The 16,052-nt window shown below is 51.5% G+C and overlaps 1 protein-coding gene and 1 non-coding gene across 2 annotated transcripts; both read right to left on the reverse strand.

Annotated features, from left to right (window-relative positions):
• Positions 1 to 4,880: 4,880 nt before the first annotated feature.
• Positions 4,881 to 8,007, reverse strand: RPL18A (ribosomal protein L18a). Its single transcript, XM_055344765.1, has 5 exons — positions 7,929 to 8,007; positions 6,488 to 6,667; positions 6,017 to 6,146; positions 5,259 to 5,368; positions 4,881 to 5,029 (listed from the first exon to the last, which is right to left on the reverse strand). Exons 1-5 carry the CDS (start codon positions 7,944 to 7,946, stop codon positions 4,937 to 4,939), a joined length of 531 nt encoding a protein of 176 aa, XP_055200740.1. The 5' UTR covers positions 7,947 to 8,007; the 3' UTR covers positions 4,881 to 4,936.
• Positions 5,512 to 5,645, reverse strand: LOC129522662 (small nucleolar RNA SNORA68). Its single transcript, XR_008666954.1, has one exon. It is a non-coding gene; the product is annotated as a small nucleolar RNA SNORA68 (small nucleolar RNA).
• Positions 8,008 to 16,052: the final 8,045 nt, after the last annotated feature.

A 16,052-nucleotide genomic window follows, 5' to 3' on the forward strand; every position in this document is an offset into this window, starting at 1 on the left:
CTGTCGCCTCCTGGTGGTCCCTGGCCGACAGGCGCCACTCCAGTTGGTCCAGCATCCGCCACAGATCCCTTCGTGTCCCCCGGGTTCTCCCTCTCCACCCATGCTGGGGTGCTGGCCTGACCCCCACCCCTGGGGACTGGGATACCAAGGCTGCCACACATGCCTCTGTTGCCTGCTGCCATGCACTCCTCCCCCTGGGCCAGGAGGGTGGGGAGAGGACACTGAGTTCCTTTTCCTCCCCTCACCATTTTTCAGTCCCTCCCGCGCGCTCACCTTCATGGAAAACTTGGTGAGAAAGGAGAAATCCGGGAGGGGATCCCTTCCTGAAAGCCATACAAACGAATGCAAACATATGCCAATTGTTGCGGAGCTTACAAACCAGTCCTCCCTCCCCAGGGAGGCTCTGGGAGTGGTTACCATCTGCTGCCCGCCTTTCTCTTCCTCTAGAGGTGGGAGGTTACAGAAGGACACTTGGGCCGAGGCCCATTCATTGAGCACCTATTGTGTACTGGACCGTGCACCCAGCTGCTGGGGACACAGCCGGATCTAGGCAGACTCATACTGCTCACAGGCACTTGACACTGACCGAGCCAGGAGAGGAACACGCATTCCAGAAGCTGATGGATGACAAGAGTGAAGCAAGGTCAGAGATGGAGCTGGCCTGGGGGACACCTTTATGTGGGGTCTCTGGGAGGGAGACTCTTTGAGGAGGTGATTGCAGACCTGCAGGCAGAGAATGAGCCAAGCTTGGAGAGAGGCAGGGGGAACAGCCGATGCAAAGGCCCTGAGGTGGAGCAAGTGGAGTGAGCAGAGTGAGGACAGGGAAGGCTACCAAGGACCCTGAGCCTTGGCAAAGGGTGTAGATTTTATTCTGAGGGTGCCAGGGCCACTGGAGAGTTTAGAGGAGGGGCCTAATGAGATGTGTGGACTCTGAAAAGCCCGCCATGTCCAAGGCAGCGTCTGTTGGGTGGGGAGAAATGGGTGGATTCAGAACGTGTTCTGGAATTCCAAGGTGTGAGAGGAGGCCCAGAGTTGGGAACTCTGAGGGGTGGATAGGCGCATGCTTTCTGGGGTTGGACGGGTACAGGGAGCAGGGTGGGGGGATGCAGCGGCACCTTCCCTGACTGTCCAGTTCTGACCACAGGTTGGGCAGAGGCAGGACCCCGGTGGTGACGGAGCGGCAGGGAGATCCCGAGGGCCCAGCAGCACCTGCAAGTCTTACCATGAGAGGCAGGAATGTCAGGGTGTCTCATGGCTGGCTGCTGTCCCCACCCCCACCTGCTGCCGGGGCACCCCCTAGTGTTCCCATGACAAGGGCAGGGGTGAGACGCTGCGAGCTACTCTGACTCCCACATGACCTTCTGGGTGTCTGGCCTTGAACTTCTCCCTTGCACTCAGTAAAAGCAAACCATTATTACCAATGGTGCTGTAGCTTTCTGTTGAGAGCCCACCATCCTGAAGTCCTGAGGATCCCAACTGTGATTCTACGATTCCAGGATTCTCAGATAGTCCCTCTTGGTTTAGGATTGGGGTCAGGTCTTCTGGGACCCCCTGCTCGTCTTGCTTTGGTGTCTGCCCTTGCCTGATGGTCCTGACCCAGGAGAGGGGTACAGGGAAGGGCAGCTGGTGACCTCTTTCCCCAGGGCTCCTGGCCTGCCAGCCTGGGCACCTGGCCAAATCCAGGCACAGGACCTGGGAGTACCTCAGCACCTGAGGTTGGAGGGGCCCACTAGGGCCATGCTAGTTCCAAATTCCTGTCCTTGTCATCCTCAGCTGGCTGGGTGACCCCAGCAGAACCTTCCCCTCCCTGGGCCCCAGGCAACCAGAGGGGTGTCAATGGTCCCAGAGGCCGGTTCTGACTCACAGGCCCCACAATGAAGGGCTCATCATTGCTGGTCTCCAAGCTTCTGCTCTGCTTGGATCCAGCACAACACTCTGGAGGATGAGGGCACAGTTCAGGAGTCCTCACATCCAGCCAGTGTCCAGACAACTGCTCTGTGCAGGGTATGTGTGTGTGTGTGGGGGGGATTCCCAGGAGGGTTACAGGTTAGAGGGTCTGTGGCAACCTTGCTGAGTAGATGGCAGGGTGGGTGGATGTCTAGGTGTGAAAGCTGGGGCTCACTCATCTTCCGTTCATAGGTCTCTCAATAAGGGACTGACCCCATCCTTTGGCTGGTTGAGGCAGAGCGCTCTCAACTGATTGCCATGAAGCATTGATGAAGCCCCAAGGTGGGGATGGGGGTGCACAGTAGGCCTTCATGGGGCCCTGGTCTTCACTTTCTTGGTGATACACCCCATCTTTAGCTCATCTGAAGTCTCCCCACCCCCGGAACCAACTTTACATAGGAAGAAACTAAAGCTGTGTGTGTAGTGACCTGGCCCAGCAAAACCATTGGGGCCTACCTCAGGCCTCCAGATTACAGCCTAAGCAGGACTGGGGTTTCCTTCTCCCCCTTGTTCTCAGCATGTGGACATAGGATCAGGCACCCAAAGTTCTACCTTGTTGCTCTAGGGTGGGGCTTGATGACCAAAGAAGGCTGGCTGCCAGAGCACCAGACCTTGTGCCTATATTCCAGCCAGATGGGTATTCCCTGGAAATAGCACACATTGCTACTCTAGTATCACATGGTTACCCCAGATGAAAAGGCTGGGAAACGTATTTCTTTGTGGGTGGCATCTAGATATGGAAACCCTATTATTGAGGAAGGAGTATGTGGGGGGCAACTAGGGTTTCTGCCTCAAGTCACAAGATTAATGACACCAACAAGGCAAAAAATTCTAGTCTGGTTCCCAAAAAATACCTTAAAAAACATCAAGTGCCCTGGATAAAAAAAATTTGTACCATGTATGGGGTAAAACCCGTTTAGTTATTCCTGTTTTTTGCCCCACCTATGAAAGCTTTTACAAAATAGTAATTAAAAAAAAAAAAAAAAGATAACCAGCAGTCCTATGAAGAAAAGAACCGGGGATCCCTGGGTGGCGCAGCGGTTTGGCACCTGCCTTTGGCCCAGGGCGCGATCCTGGAGACCCGGGATCGAGTCCCACGTCGGGCTCCCTGTGTCTGCCTGTGTCTGTGCCTCTCTCTCTGTATGACTATCGTAAATAAATAAAAAAAAAGAAAAAGAAAAGAACCAAGTCCATACAAATGATTTTTATTTTAAGGCAAAGTGCTTACTTCCTGAAAAGAAAACGCAAATACAAATCCTAAGATGTGTTTTTTGTTTTTTTTTCCAGCTGTCAAAGTTTGCTAACCCATGGTTGCTGACATGGTTAAATGCCATCAGGAGAGTAAACTGTAGTGTCTACAGGGTGCTGGTGCAACAGATTGTGGCAAGGTCAAAATACAAAACTTGGGTCCGGCATTGCCAGATCTAGTTGTTTACCACCATCCTTACTCCTCGTGGTGTGTACAAAGCAATAGTCACTGGCTGTCATAGCCCCTCTCTGGGCCCCCAAATTACTGAACCTGTCCTGGGGCCGGGGAGTGATAAATAGGGTCCCTGCCCTCTCAGATTCAGTCTGGTGGGGCACAGAAAACCCACCAATTGTCACTCTTATATGCGTGTGACTTACAAACTTTAGGAGGCCCAGCCAGTGATGATATGGAACAGCCCAGGGAGAAGGCTCAGCAAGGTCAGGCACGGAGGTAGGGAGGAACCACTTCGGAGCAGTGGGCAAAGCAGCCAGTGAAGTCCAGGAAGCCTAGTACTCTGTCCTCAGATCTTTCCCTGTGACGATGGCTGCTGGCTGTGCCCAAGCTCTGCCTTGGGCACCTCTCCAAACACAGGTAGGGTATGAAGTGACCTAGTTTTCTGGAAACCACTGGGACTGTTCCTGCCAACTAGCCACGCCCCCCCCCCCCCCCCCCCCGTCCCCAGTGGGGGAAGGGAAGCTGTACCCTTGCCTGCAATACTGCAGGCCTGATTGCTGCCCTGGCCCCTACCCCACACTGCCTTTTTGTGCTCTGGCTTCTTTCTATTCCATGGCTCTCTGGAAGAGAAGTCACATCTCTGACTGACCTTTGCCCCCCAGTGCCTACAGTTGATTCTCCAAGTATCAAGTGAATAAATCTGCTGAGCCCCCTACTTTCTGATGAAGACTCATTCAGCAGACCAGGGTTGCCCAAGTTCATGCACTGAGTACAGATGCTTCCCAAGATCTGCGCTCCTAGCTGTGCCTCAGCGTCCTGATTGAGGGGGTTCAGCCAGGGTGGGATTAGCTTCATGCCTGGAATTCCCTCGAGCCTCAAGTGGTTTCTCGGAGACAGAGACCCACAGTGAGACCTTGACCTTCTTGGGCAGGATCAGGGTGTCCTTCAAGGGGCCCCCACCTAGTGAAGGACAACAGCCATAGCACAGCAAGTTGTTGGTCCTCTCTGGCGCCCCCTCATGTCTGGCCTGAGGATCCTGGACTCAAAGACCAGGGTTCTGAACCTGGAGAGGAAAATCTGCACATGGAATGAACCAACCCCATAATCCTGATTCTTTCCAGGCACCTGACTGCCCACATCTCACCAAAGACATGGTGGTTGTGGTATGGGGAGCCAAAGCTTGTATCTAACAAGGACGGACAGGTTTAGGGACCAAATCTTGCGGCCTGCAAGACAAAGATCACAGCAGAGAGCTACCTGATAGGGCGGAAAACCGGGCCCTCTGGCTCTAGGATCCTGCTAACAGCCCTGGGGAGCCAAGTAGGCAGGGGAGAGAGCATTTGGGGGTGTGTGGCCTCTGCCATTCTTGGAGGCTCCCGTTCTGGAGAAACCAGGTGTCTGGGCCCCACTTCAAGAGAGGAGAAGCCCTCCCAGGGCAGAGAACTCACAGCTTGGCTGTGCCCTTTTGAGTTCTGCAGGGTGTACAAAGAAAACAAATGTGTCTGAGCGCTTTGGTTTTACCCGAGGAGTTTATTTGAGCAGACTTGGGCACCGCAGGCTCTGCATCTAAAAGAAGGTGTTGGGCCTCTTGGTGGTGAAGCGTGGCTTGTGCTGACGACGCAAGACCCGATGGGGCAGTGGGAACTTGATCTTGGAGTCCTGTGGTAAGGAGAGGTGGGTGAGGGAGGTAAAAGCCTCTCAACCTTGTCTTCCAGGGCCACTGAAGTGTGGCCACCCCCCACTGGGCTTCTACGTCAAACCCAGTCCCTCCCTGCAGCTCCCAAGGCTAGGGGACAGGGGAGCAGCTGGGCCAGCTCCATGTTCCAGGGCAATGTGTGTCATCCCCCTGCCCGCCCACCTTACCCAACAGGGCCCTCAGAGCACTCACGTGGAACTGCTTGACCGCTGGCCGGCGGCACTTGCTGGCTGCAATCTCCTCCACCTTCATGATCTGGATAGAGTGGGCCCGGGCACGGTGTCGGGCACCCATGTCTCGGTCTGCAGGGAGGGAGGCAGGGCAAATGTGTACCCCAACGTCTGGGCATTCCTGAAACCTCCCATTGAGTGCTGGCCTAGAAGTACCCCAACATAGGGACCAGGTGGTTATAACCTCTGGCTCCAGCAGGTGCTGGCATTTTCAGGGGTGTAGAACCTCCAAATTCACTTTGAGGAGCACAGCCACAGCCCCCCAAAGGCGACGAGATCCACTTTGCTGTTAGCACCTCTGTTTAAACCGCTGCTATGAGAAACAGCAGTTCTTGGGTTGAGGTGCTGGGGTCTGGGCCCTGGGAGGTTAACTTGTTCTATGTGTGCCTGGGGCCACTAGCACCAGATCCTGACTGACAGGGCCCGGGCTAGACTCTGGGTGGGAATTATGTCTACACAAGTCATCAACTCCACAGGTTCGCCTGCTGCCAGGTTCCAGAAAAAAACGTACCTGGAGCATCCTCTCTACTCTTACCCCCTACACAAACACCTCCTCTGCATCCCCCATCACCACCCCCAGGACTCCCCGTCTTCCAATCCCAGAAGCCTCTTGCATTTGTCCTGCTTCAGTCTGGGGAAGAGGGGAGCGCAGGCGTAATGGGCTGCAGATGGCTGCAACAGGAGTCTAAGGAGGGACTGGGCACAGGCCCCATGGCTCACAGCACTGGGTGACGGCGCCTGCGGTGGTCAGATCCCGGTATTCCCGGTACATATTGTGGGTGCCACTGCGTGAATCATAGCGCAGCCAGATGCCGAAGTTCTTCACCCGCAAGGGAGATTTCTCGAACACCTAGATGCCAAAGACAATAGCGGAGGCCAGGGTGGTGAGTGGGCTCCCACCCAGGTCCAACTCATTGATCCTGTGCCCTTGCTGTTCCCAAAGAAAGCCCAGTCCCAGGCCTCTCTTGCATCTGTTTACCAGTCCTTGAATCTGACCTGGGCCTTGGGCTCTCTCATTAGGAAAAAAAAACACGAGGTATCCATTACATTCCAACCTAGAGCTTAATTAGGGCATGTGAACAAGCCAGGGGTTATGAAATCTGCGAACTCTGTGGGGTGAGAAATGCCCCTCACAAGAAGGTATAAATCCACTCCAGCTCCCCCATCCCCCCAGTCTCAAACATCCCATACCTGTCCACAGTAGACAATTTCTCCAGAAGACTTCTTCATCTTCTTTAGTTGAGACACAAAGTACCAGAAGCGGGACTTGGCGACAACATGATTAGGGGCAAAGATTCGCATCCGATACAGGGGCGGAGTGCGACATTTAGGGGTGGGCAGACAGCGCCCTACCACCTTGTACTCTCGCAGCTAAAACAGAAACAGAGGTGAGGTGGGGCCTGACCCTGCCACAACTGTGAAGATTCACCTTACTCCCTTCCCCAAGCCCAGGTGAGAACTGCATCCCCAAACTGACAACAGGCTGCCCCATTCCAGGGCATCCATGAGGAATCTGGGTGACTGGATCATGCCCCACCTTTCCAGACTTCCCAGAATAGGTACTGAGGGTGGGGAAGATGAACTAAGATGGCTAAGTATCCTCTGCCTGGACTCAGGAAAGCTGGGCAGGGCTGTCAATCTCACTGTCCTTCCTTTTCCATTTATATTCGTGAAAATAGCTGCAGTCTAGATCTGCAACCTCCTTTCTCCACACATCCTTGCAGCTCACATCTTCCCAAAGTCCTCTTTCGCTCTGGAACCCAAAGACAGTGACCAGCCTGGGATCTGACAGCCCACACCAGGCAGAACCAGGACAAGAACCCAGTTCCCTTCCCAGTCCTGCTGCCATGGGACCTGCAGCTGCCTCTGTATTCCCAGCAACAATAAAAAGGGTTTGGATTTCCCAGTGGGAACTCTGTTTACACGGATGCAAAGACAAAAAATTAGCCGCCAAGGCCAAACCCCGACATAGTGCCAAGAACCCATCTTTGTAACGGACTTGCCAACGTTTTATCAATATGAGAAAAATCTAGCCCTAAATACCACCCGCTCAGGAACGGACCTCTGCAGCTGGCCTCTTTCCCAGATGGAAACTGAGGCTGGGGAGCTGTACAGGGCCCGCCCTGTTTTCTCCCGAGGGCTTGCTCTTCCATCTCTGCACCACAGCGCCCTAGGATTTTACCCAGCACTTGCCACAGCGATAAGGCTCTCACTCCCCGCGTCAGCTCGAGTTTACAGTTTCCTTCTACCTTTTCACAGCCCCGCCAGTAGAAGAGAAATACTACTACGTCCTCCCACCATTCCACCTTGCAAACGGGAAAACCGAGGCTTGAAAACTCGAGGTCCCGTGACTAGAGCGTCCAAGCCGCGTAACCTGTCCCTTCCCCTGGAAAGGAGACCCGGCCTCCCCGGCCCCCGCGATTCCTCAGCGGGCCGGGACCACGGTACAAGCCTCCCCACGCGGTGCCTGCAATGGCCGCCATGTTGGCTTGAACCCGAGAGCGATGGCGCGCGAGGGCGCGCGACCCAGTCGAGTGTGCTCCCCCTACGCGACCTACACCGCTGGCCGGGGCCCCGGATTCGATCCGCACTGCACTCCCCGGCCCCCCAGCCCGCCGCGCGCTCGCCTCACCGTGCCCGAGGCCTTCATAGCGTACTCTCCGCTCTCGCCGCCACACCAAAAAGGAAGTAGACGTCCTCGCGCAGCCGCTCACCAAGACTTCGTTGCCGGAAGTCCCGCCTCCCACAAGCCGCACGCCCATTGGCTTCTCGATCCGACGCTCAGCAAGATGTGCCTTTTCATTGGCTCCAGATCCACCAACCTTCCACAGCCCCTCCTTCCTTCGCAGCAAGACTACAACTCACAGGAGATAGCTCCATTAGCCCCTCCCTTTCCACCTTGGCCGTAAGGGAGAGTCTCATGAGGCATGCCGGGAATTGTAGGCACCCGGGGAGGTCTGGGTGGCAGAGAGTGCCACTCCCCGGGTATGGTCCTGGGTAGAATTTATTTCCTTACTGCTTTATATTGCATGAAGTGACTATTTCCTAGTGCACTGTTTTAATTCCTTTAATGATCTTTTGCTATGTATATTTAATATTTTTTCTTTTAAGATTTTATTTTATTTTTATTATTTTTTAAAGATGTTATTTATTTATTCATGAGAGACACACAGAGAGAGGCAGAGACACAGGCAGAGGGAGAAGCAGGCTCCAAGCAGGGAGCCCGATGTGGGACCCGATCCCGGGACTCCAGGATCACGTCCTGGGCCAAAGGCAGGCGCCAAACCACTGAGCCACCCAGGGATCCCAAGATTTTATTTTTTAAGTAACCTCGACACCCAAGGCTGAGTTTGAACTCACAACCTGAAGGTCGAGTCCCGTGCTCCACCCACATACCTTAATTTTAATGAGATTTGGAAATGTCACTTCTATATAGCTTATTTCCTCTTTCTCCTTTTGTCTCATTATTGTTGCTATTGTGCTATTATTCTTATACGTATTACATCCATATATGTTACAAACATAACAATACATTGTTATAATTGTTACTTAAAGTTGTACAGCTGTTAAAGAATCTGAGAAAATAGAAGAGGACAAGTATGTATTTATACAGTTTGTTACATTAATTTTCTCCGTTTGCATTTCTGGTTCTCGTCACTTGATTTTGTGGAAGCGTTACTAGTGGGTGTCATTTCCTTATTCCTATACTTCGCTCACCTGCTTTGTACTATTGTCAAATGTACTATGTTTCTGAATGTTATAGAGAGCTGATGACACGATTATTTTTTTAAAGATTTTATTTATTTATTTATTTATTTATTTATTTATTTATTTATTTAATTTATTTATTTGTCAGAGAGAGAGAGAGCACAAGTAGGGGGAGAAACAGGCAGAGGGAGAAGCAGGCTCTGCTGAGCAGGGATCCCAATGGGGTGGATCTGAGGACCCCGGGATCATGACTTGGCCACAGGCAGATGCTTAACCAACTGAGTCACCCAGGCATGCCTCAATGACACAATATATAAATATACATAGGATATGTATCTTAAGATTTTATTCATTTATTCATGAGAGACTCAGAGAGAGGCAGAGACACAGGCAGAGGGAGAAGCAGGCTCCATGCAGGGAGCCTAACGTGGGACTCGATCCAGGGTCTCCAGGATCACGCCCTAGGTTGCGGGCGGCGCTAAACCGCTGCGCCACCAGGGCTGCCCTCTAGGGTCTTTTCTAACTTCAGTCTTGAGCCAAACATGAGCAGGAAATAGGCAGTGCTTTCTTGGTGGATATTGAGGTCTTGAAAAATCGGGAAATTGGAGGGAGAGGAGCATGGGGGACGAAGTGTAGTCAGGGAACCAGGCAGCCTCCTCCAGGCTCTGGCCCCTTCCCTGGGCAGACGCTGCTGCGAGTGTCCACCGGGTGGCAGCAGAGCTCTTGCCTTGCCTGCAGGGCTGAGGCCAAGCGCCTGGAGCTGGTGTGGGTGGGGCCAGCACAGGTTCGTATCCCACAGAGCATTATCTCTCTGGGCCTCAGTTTCCCCATCCATCAGATGAGGCTAGTAATAGTCCCCAGCTCCTGGGGTTATGAGATTTAAATATTTGGTGTCTAGGGTGACAGAGCCCCTAGCCCTGGGGCTGTGTGGCTATGGCAGGGCTGGCTCTGGGCCTCAGTTTCCCCAGGCTGCAGCCAGGAAATGGGAGAGTAGAAAGAGGTCCTGGAAAAGGAGAGCAGGCCTGCGGCGCAAATGAAGCAAATGGAGTGCTGGGAGGGCCAGAGAGGAGCCAGAGGAGGGGGAGCGGGGAGGTACAGGGTGAGGGAAGAAAGGGCCCCAAGCTCCGCCCCAGCCTTGGAGCCTGGTGCTTGTATCTCCAAGGCCCGGGTCAGGGTGACCCTAGCAGCTGGAGCAGAAGGAGGAACCTCGGAGGTGAGAGGCGGGTGTGTGTTGTGTAAAGTTTGTTAAGAAGATAGTTTTTTTTTCCTTTTTGGCTCTGCTTGGAGAGCGCTGCCCTGGCCCCTGCCACGCCTCCCACCCTCCTACCTGCCCCCTCCCTCCCAGGTACTCCCTCCTGGCTGCCCCTGCCCAACCTGGGTCAAGGGGGGAGCCCAGCTAGACCAGCTGGTTCGGGCTTGGTGTCCCTTGGCCTGTCACCACTATTCAGGCCCAGCCGAGTTCCTGTCCTCCCAGTCTTTGTTCTTCCGTTGGACCTGGATGGTGCCCGACCTTAATTCAGGATCCTCGGCCATACCCAGCCTCACCCCAGCTTGGATCACCACCGTGGTGGTCACAGCCTGAGCTGCCCCCATCTGGCTTCCCACCTTCCCGGTTCCAGGCTACCAGCACCTCCATCTTTCCAGGACTCCATGCAGTGACTCAAGATTCTGCTCCTGTCCCTTTGTCCCACAATTGCCCCCAATCCACTCATTCCCCTGGACTCCAGTTGCTGCAAGGCCCCCAGGCCCTGGCCTCCTGCCCCTAATTGTCCCTGCTCCTGACTCTCCTAAGGCTCTCCTTCCCAATTCTATCATTCATTCATTCAAGTACCTCTAGGTGCCAGACACTGGAGGTCACCGCAGTGATCAGGACAACCAAATACTCCAGGCTTGCAAGACATCCTAATACTCCAGGCTTGCAAGACATCCTAATGGGAGAAATGGACAAAAACAAGATAAATAAGGGGCACCTGGGGGGCTCAGTCAGTTTAGCATCTGCCTTCCACCCAGGTCATGATCCCAGGGTCCTGGGATGGAGCCCCAACCTGCCTCTCTCTGCTCGGTGGAGAGCCTACTTCTCCCTCTCTCTCTGCCTGCAGCTCCCCCTGCTTATGCTCTTGCATGTGGGTGCTCTTTCTCTGTCAAACAAATAAATAACATCTTAAAAAAAAGAAAAACAGAAGATAAATAAGAATAGGCACCACAGCAGTGTGATGTGTACTGGGGAGAAAAATAAACAAGCAGGGGTGTCTCTTTAGGCTCCATGCAACTATTGTCACCCACCCCCAGCCAGGGGCCAGGTCCCATTTCCCTTTTCTCAGCCTAACTGGAAGAGGATCCTGGGGCATTGTGAGTAGGGAAACCACAACAAGCTGGAGGCTCTTCTATCCTGTCAGTGGGCCCTCCTGAGCCGGTTTCCCCCCTGTATGGGGGGAATCACAGTCCACACCTCTGAGGCTGATGCAGGGATTAAATGAATTGCTCTGTGTGCAAAGCTATAGTGCACTGGTGAGAACTCCATGTGTTTGCTCTTCTCATGATCGATTTAATTGCTTTGGTTCACGGTCAACTCCTGAACAGCAGTTCTACTCATTCCTATTTCCTGTCCCGTCCCATGTGCTTACATACGTTCCCTTTTTTGAGTAAACACTTACCTTTAAATGCTATTAACAAATAGAAAGCTCAACAGGCATGAAAAGGTGACTGACAACTATCTCCCTCTTTTGTCTACCGTAGCTCCCCAGTGGCCACCACGGGAACGAGTTCTATAATTCTGTTTATGTTTCCCCAGCAAAGGGTCTCCGCATCCTCATCTCTTTCTATGCAAACCAGAGGGTCTTCCCACACTGTCAGCATTGTGCTGCCTTGTTCTTTTGCACAGTTGCATAATATTCAGTGGTGAGAATGGCCAGAGTTAATACTGCAAATCCCCTGTGGCTGGACCTTTAGGTCATTTCCAGCTGGTTGCTGTTACAGAGAGCCCCATGATGAACCCGTAGCCCTGTACAGGTATCAGTCCCGCGAGGCTGATTTGCTGGAAGGAGCCTTGCTGGGGCCAAGGGCATTTTCTCCTGCTTTTGCCTGATTCCTTCCATCGGGCTGGGCCATTTCCACTCCTGATGGCACTCATGAGAATCGGTGCAGAACCCTGGGATAATACACTGAAGTCTTACATTTTTATCTGTGTCCGTCTAACAGGTGGGAAACAGTCCCTTGTTATTCCTTCCTGGCCCCCACCCTTTCAACTTTATTATTTATTTATTTATTTATTTATTTATTTATTTATTTATTTAATTTATTTTTATTTTTTATTTTTTAAAGATTTATTTATTTATTCATGAGAGACAGAGAGAGGCAGAGACACAGGCAGAGGGAGAAGAAGGCTCCATGCAGGGATCCCAGTGTGGGATCTGATCCCAGGTCTCCAGGATCACACCCTGGGCTGAAGGCAGGCTCCAAACTGCTGAGCCACCTGGGGATCCCGTGAACTTGTTAAATAACTGTATTAGTTCTAGTCGTCATCATAGATATAATCATATCATCAAGGAGGAAGTTTTACTCCCTTCTTTCTAGTCTTTATACTTTTATTTATTTTTCTAGCCTCATTGTAATGACTATGACCTCCAGAGGAATGTTGAATAGAAGTGGTAAAAATGGACATCCTTGTCTTCTTTCCAATCTCAAGAGGAAACGATTCAGTCTTTCACATTAAGTAAAATATTACCTATAGCATTTTTGGAGATGGTTCTTACCAGTTTGAGGACATTCTCATTTACACCTACTTTGCTAAAAGTTTAGGTGTAGAATTTTGTCAGGTCTTTTCAGTATCCATTGAAATGGTCATATAATTTCACTATGCTTTAAATTTGTGTTTCTCAAAAATAAAATAAAATAAATTGTGTTTCTCCTATTATGAGTGAGGCTGAGCATCTTTTGTTTTTTTAAGATTTTAAAAAGATTTTATTTATTTATTCATGAGAGACACAGAAAGAGAGAGAGAAAGAGAGAGAGAGAGAGAGAGAGAGAGAGAGAGGCAGAGACACAGGAAGAGGGAGAAGCAGATCCCATGCAGGGGGCCCGATGTGGGACTGGATCCCGGGACTCCAGGATCACGCCCTGGGCTGAAGGCAGGGGCCAAACCGCTGAGCCACCCAGGGATCCCCTAGTTCATCTTTCATAAAGCACAGAGAACAGCAGGGCCTGATCCTGGAGGATCCTGATCCTGGAGGTGCCCCTGTGTGGTTTTTTTTTTTTTTTTTTTTTTTTTTTTTTTTTTAGGATTTATTTATTTGGGCAGCCTAGGTGGCTCAGCAGTTTAGCACTGCCTTGAGCCCAGGTCGTGATCCTGGAGACCTGGGATCGAGTCCCACGTCGGGCTCCCTGCATGGAGCCTGCTTCTCCCTCTGCCTGTGTCTCTGCCTCTCTCTCTCTCTGTGTGTGTGTGTCTCTGTGAATAAATAAAATCTTAAAAAAACAGATTTTTTTATTTATTTGGGGGTGGGGAGAGAATCCAAGCAGACTCCATGCTGAGTATGGAGCCCGACACAGGGCTTGATCTCACAACGCTGAGATCATGACCTGAGCTGAAACTAAGAGTCCAACCCTTAAATGACTTTGCCCCCCAGGTGCCCCTCTTTTTCTGGGCTTAAGAATGATTTGTATTTCATTTTCTGTGACTTCTGGGTTCATATCCTGCTAAGTTAATGGGATTTTTTTTTACTGTTTTTTTTACTGTTGTTTACTGTTTTCTAGGAGGTGCTTGTGTAATAAAGATATTTGATCCACGATATGAGTTCACATTTGTTTCTAGTTTCATTTGTTTATTCTTTGACTGCATTTTGGGCTTCTTGCCAGCAGAAAATTTGGGATATTTACATCACTAAAGTTTCCAATTTGTCCTTGAGCAAATTTTCTGGGCTCTACCTCCCTGAAACTTCCTGATGGAGCCTTCACATACTCCTCTCTGGAGCTGAGGGTGTCACCTTTGTCCTAACCCTGTTCCCTTCCTGCTCATTCTCGAAATACCACAGTCACTATCACACTGGAGTTGTCAGGAGCCTAGAAAGTCATTGTCCTTCCTGAGGGCTGAGCCTCCATCTCAGGGCCAGGGATGGGAGTACCTTTCATTCTTCTCTGCTGAAGCCACCCAGGAAGTAAAAGAAAAATACTACAGCAAAGTCCCCATGCAGCATTTCCTGCCACTAGTCTGCTGTATCTCCCATTGCACCAAGGTCACACTCATATTCCTCCCTCCACCCACAAGGCCCCACTGATGCTTCTAAGCAAGTCCCTGACACCCTGCCCTTCTCAGAAACACTGTGATCTGATCCAGTCGCCTAACCTTAGCCTGGGCTCTTCCCTCTGCATGAACACTTCACACCTCCAGATCACTCTTTGGCTAATCTTACTTGTCCTTGGATTTCAGTATAATCAGTCATTTCCTCCAGGAAGACTCAGGGACCTCTTCTAGCAGCCTGGCCCCGAGGGCCACTAAAACAATTAATTATTGGGTTTGTTTGTTTTTTAAGATTTTATTTATTTATTTGGGAGAGAGAGAGCAAGAGAGAGTGAGCACTAGCCAGGTGAGGAGCAGAGGGAGAACCTGAGTCCCCACTGAGCAAGGGAGCCTGATGTGGGGCTCGATCCCAGAATTCTAGGATCATGACCTGAGCCAAAGGCAGAGACACTTAAGGGCATGAACCACCCAGGCACCCTGGATGGCCTTTTTTTTTTTTAAGTTTATTTATTTTTTATTTTATTTTATTTTTTTTATTTATTTATGATAGTCACACACAGAGAGAGAGAGAGGGGCAGAGACACAGGCAGAGGGAGAAGCAGGCTCCATGCACCGGGAGCCTGACGTGGGATTCGATCCCGGGTCTCCAGGATCACACCCTGGGCCAAAGGCAGGCGCTAAACTGCTGCGCCACCCAGGGATCCCTAAGTTTATTTTTTTAAGTGATTTCTACACCCAGCATGGGACTCGAACTCACGACCTGGAGATCCAGAGTCACATGCTCTTCCAACTGAGGCAGCCAGGCCTCAGTATTAGTTCAATGTCATCTCCCCCACTAGACTGTCAGCTCCACCAGGCCGAGACTGGGTCTGCTCTGTCTCCTGATGTATTTCCCAAAGTTCTCCACACAGGAGGTGCCCGATAAGTGTCTGTAGGTGATTGAACTAAGGTCGACAAAATGCATATGTACCAAAGTCATTTTCATGCCAGGACATGTAATGATATTAGAGAGGTAAGAGAGCCCTCTAAAATCTATCCCCCAAACTCTACTTTCTGGGCTAAGGACCCTGGGTCAGGTCTCACCAGGATGGTGCCCAAGCCTCCTGCCTCCTCCACTCATGACAAAGTCAGGGGTGTTAAATCGTCAGTCAGACCTGACCCTTGCCCCTCCCCTCCGGCTTCTTACCTCTTCCTGCCATTTCCACCTTGTCTCTGCTCAAACTGCTCATGTCACTCTGCCTCAGGGCCTTTGCACTTGTGGTGCCCTCCACTAGGAGAGTTCTTTCCTTGTCCTGCTTCAGATCCCAGCTCAATTAATCATGACCTCTGCACAGAGATCTCCCCATTGCCACACACCCACCCACCCCTGAGCCCCAGCCTGTGCCTGTCCCATCACCCTGCTTTTCTTTGTTATCTATAATTAGTGATTGTCTTCCTGACAGACCAGAAGGTGAGGTGAGCCTGAAGCCTGAAGGCAGGCCTGGTCTGCCTGGTGTGCACTGTTTCTAGGCAGAGGGCATGGTGCACAAGAGGGGCCTGTTATTCCTCCTAGGGTCTCATGGGAGAACACCCTGAAGAAAAATTTGACCTTTGTCTGGGGCAACTTTCCTGCCTCCTTCGTGGGTAGATTCAGTCCAGTTTCCCTCTCTGGGTTGGAGAATTAGTTCTGCTAGATGCCTAACCTAGACATGCCACAGATAGGTAAACTGAGGCCCAAGGAGCTGGGACATTGCCAGGGCCACCCATGAGTGAGTCTGAAGCCTACTGAAAACCCCTCTTGACCGGGGCCCTTCTCTGTGCTATCACTCCTCC

This window comes from Nyctereutes procyonoides, unplaced genomic scaffold, assembly GCF_905146905.1.
Source record: "Nyctereutes procyonoides isolate TBG_1078 unplaced genomic scaffold, NYPRO_anot_genome, whole genome shotgun sequence".
NCBI lineage: Eukaryota > Metazoa > Chordata > Mammalia > Carnivora > Canidae > Nyctereutes > Nyctereutes procyonoides.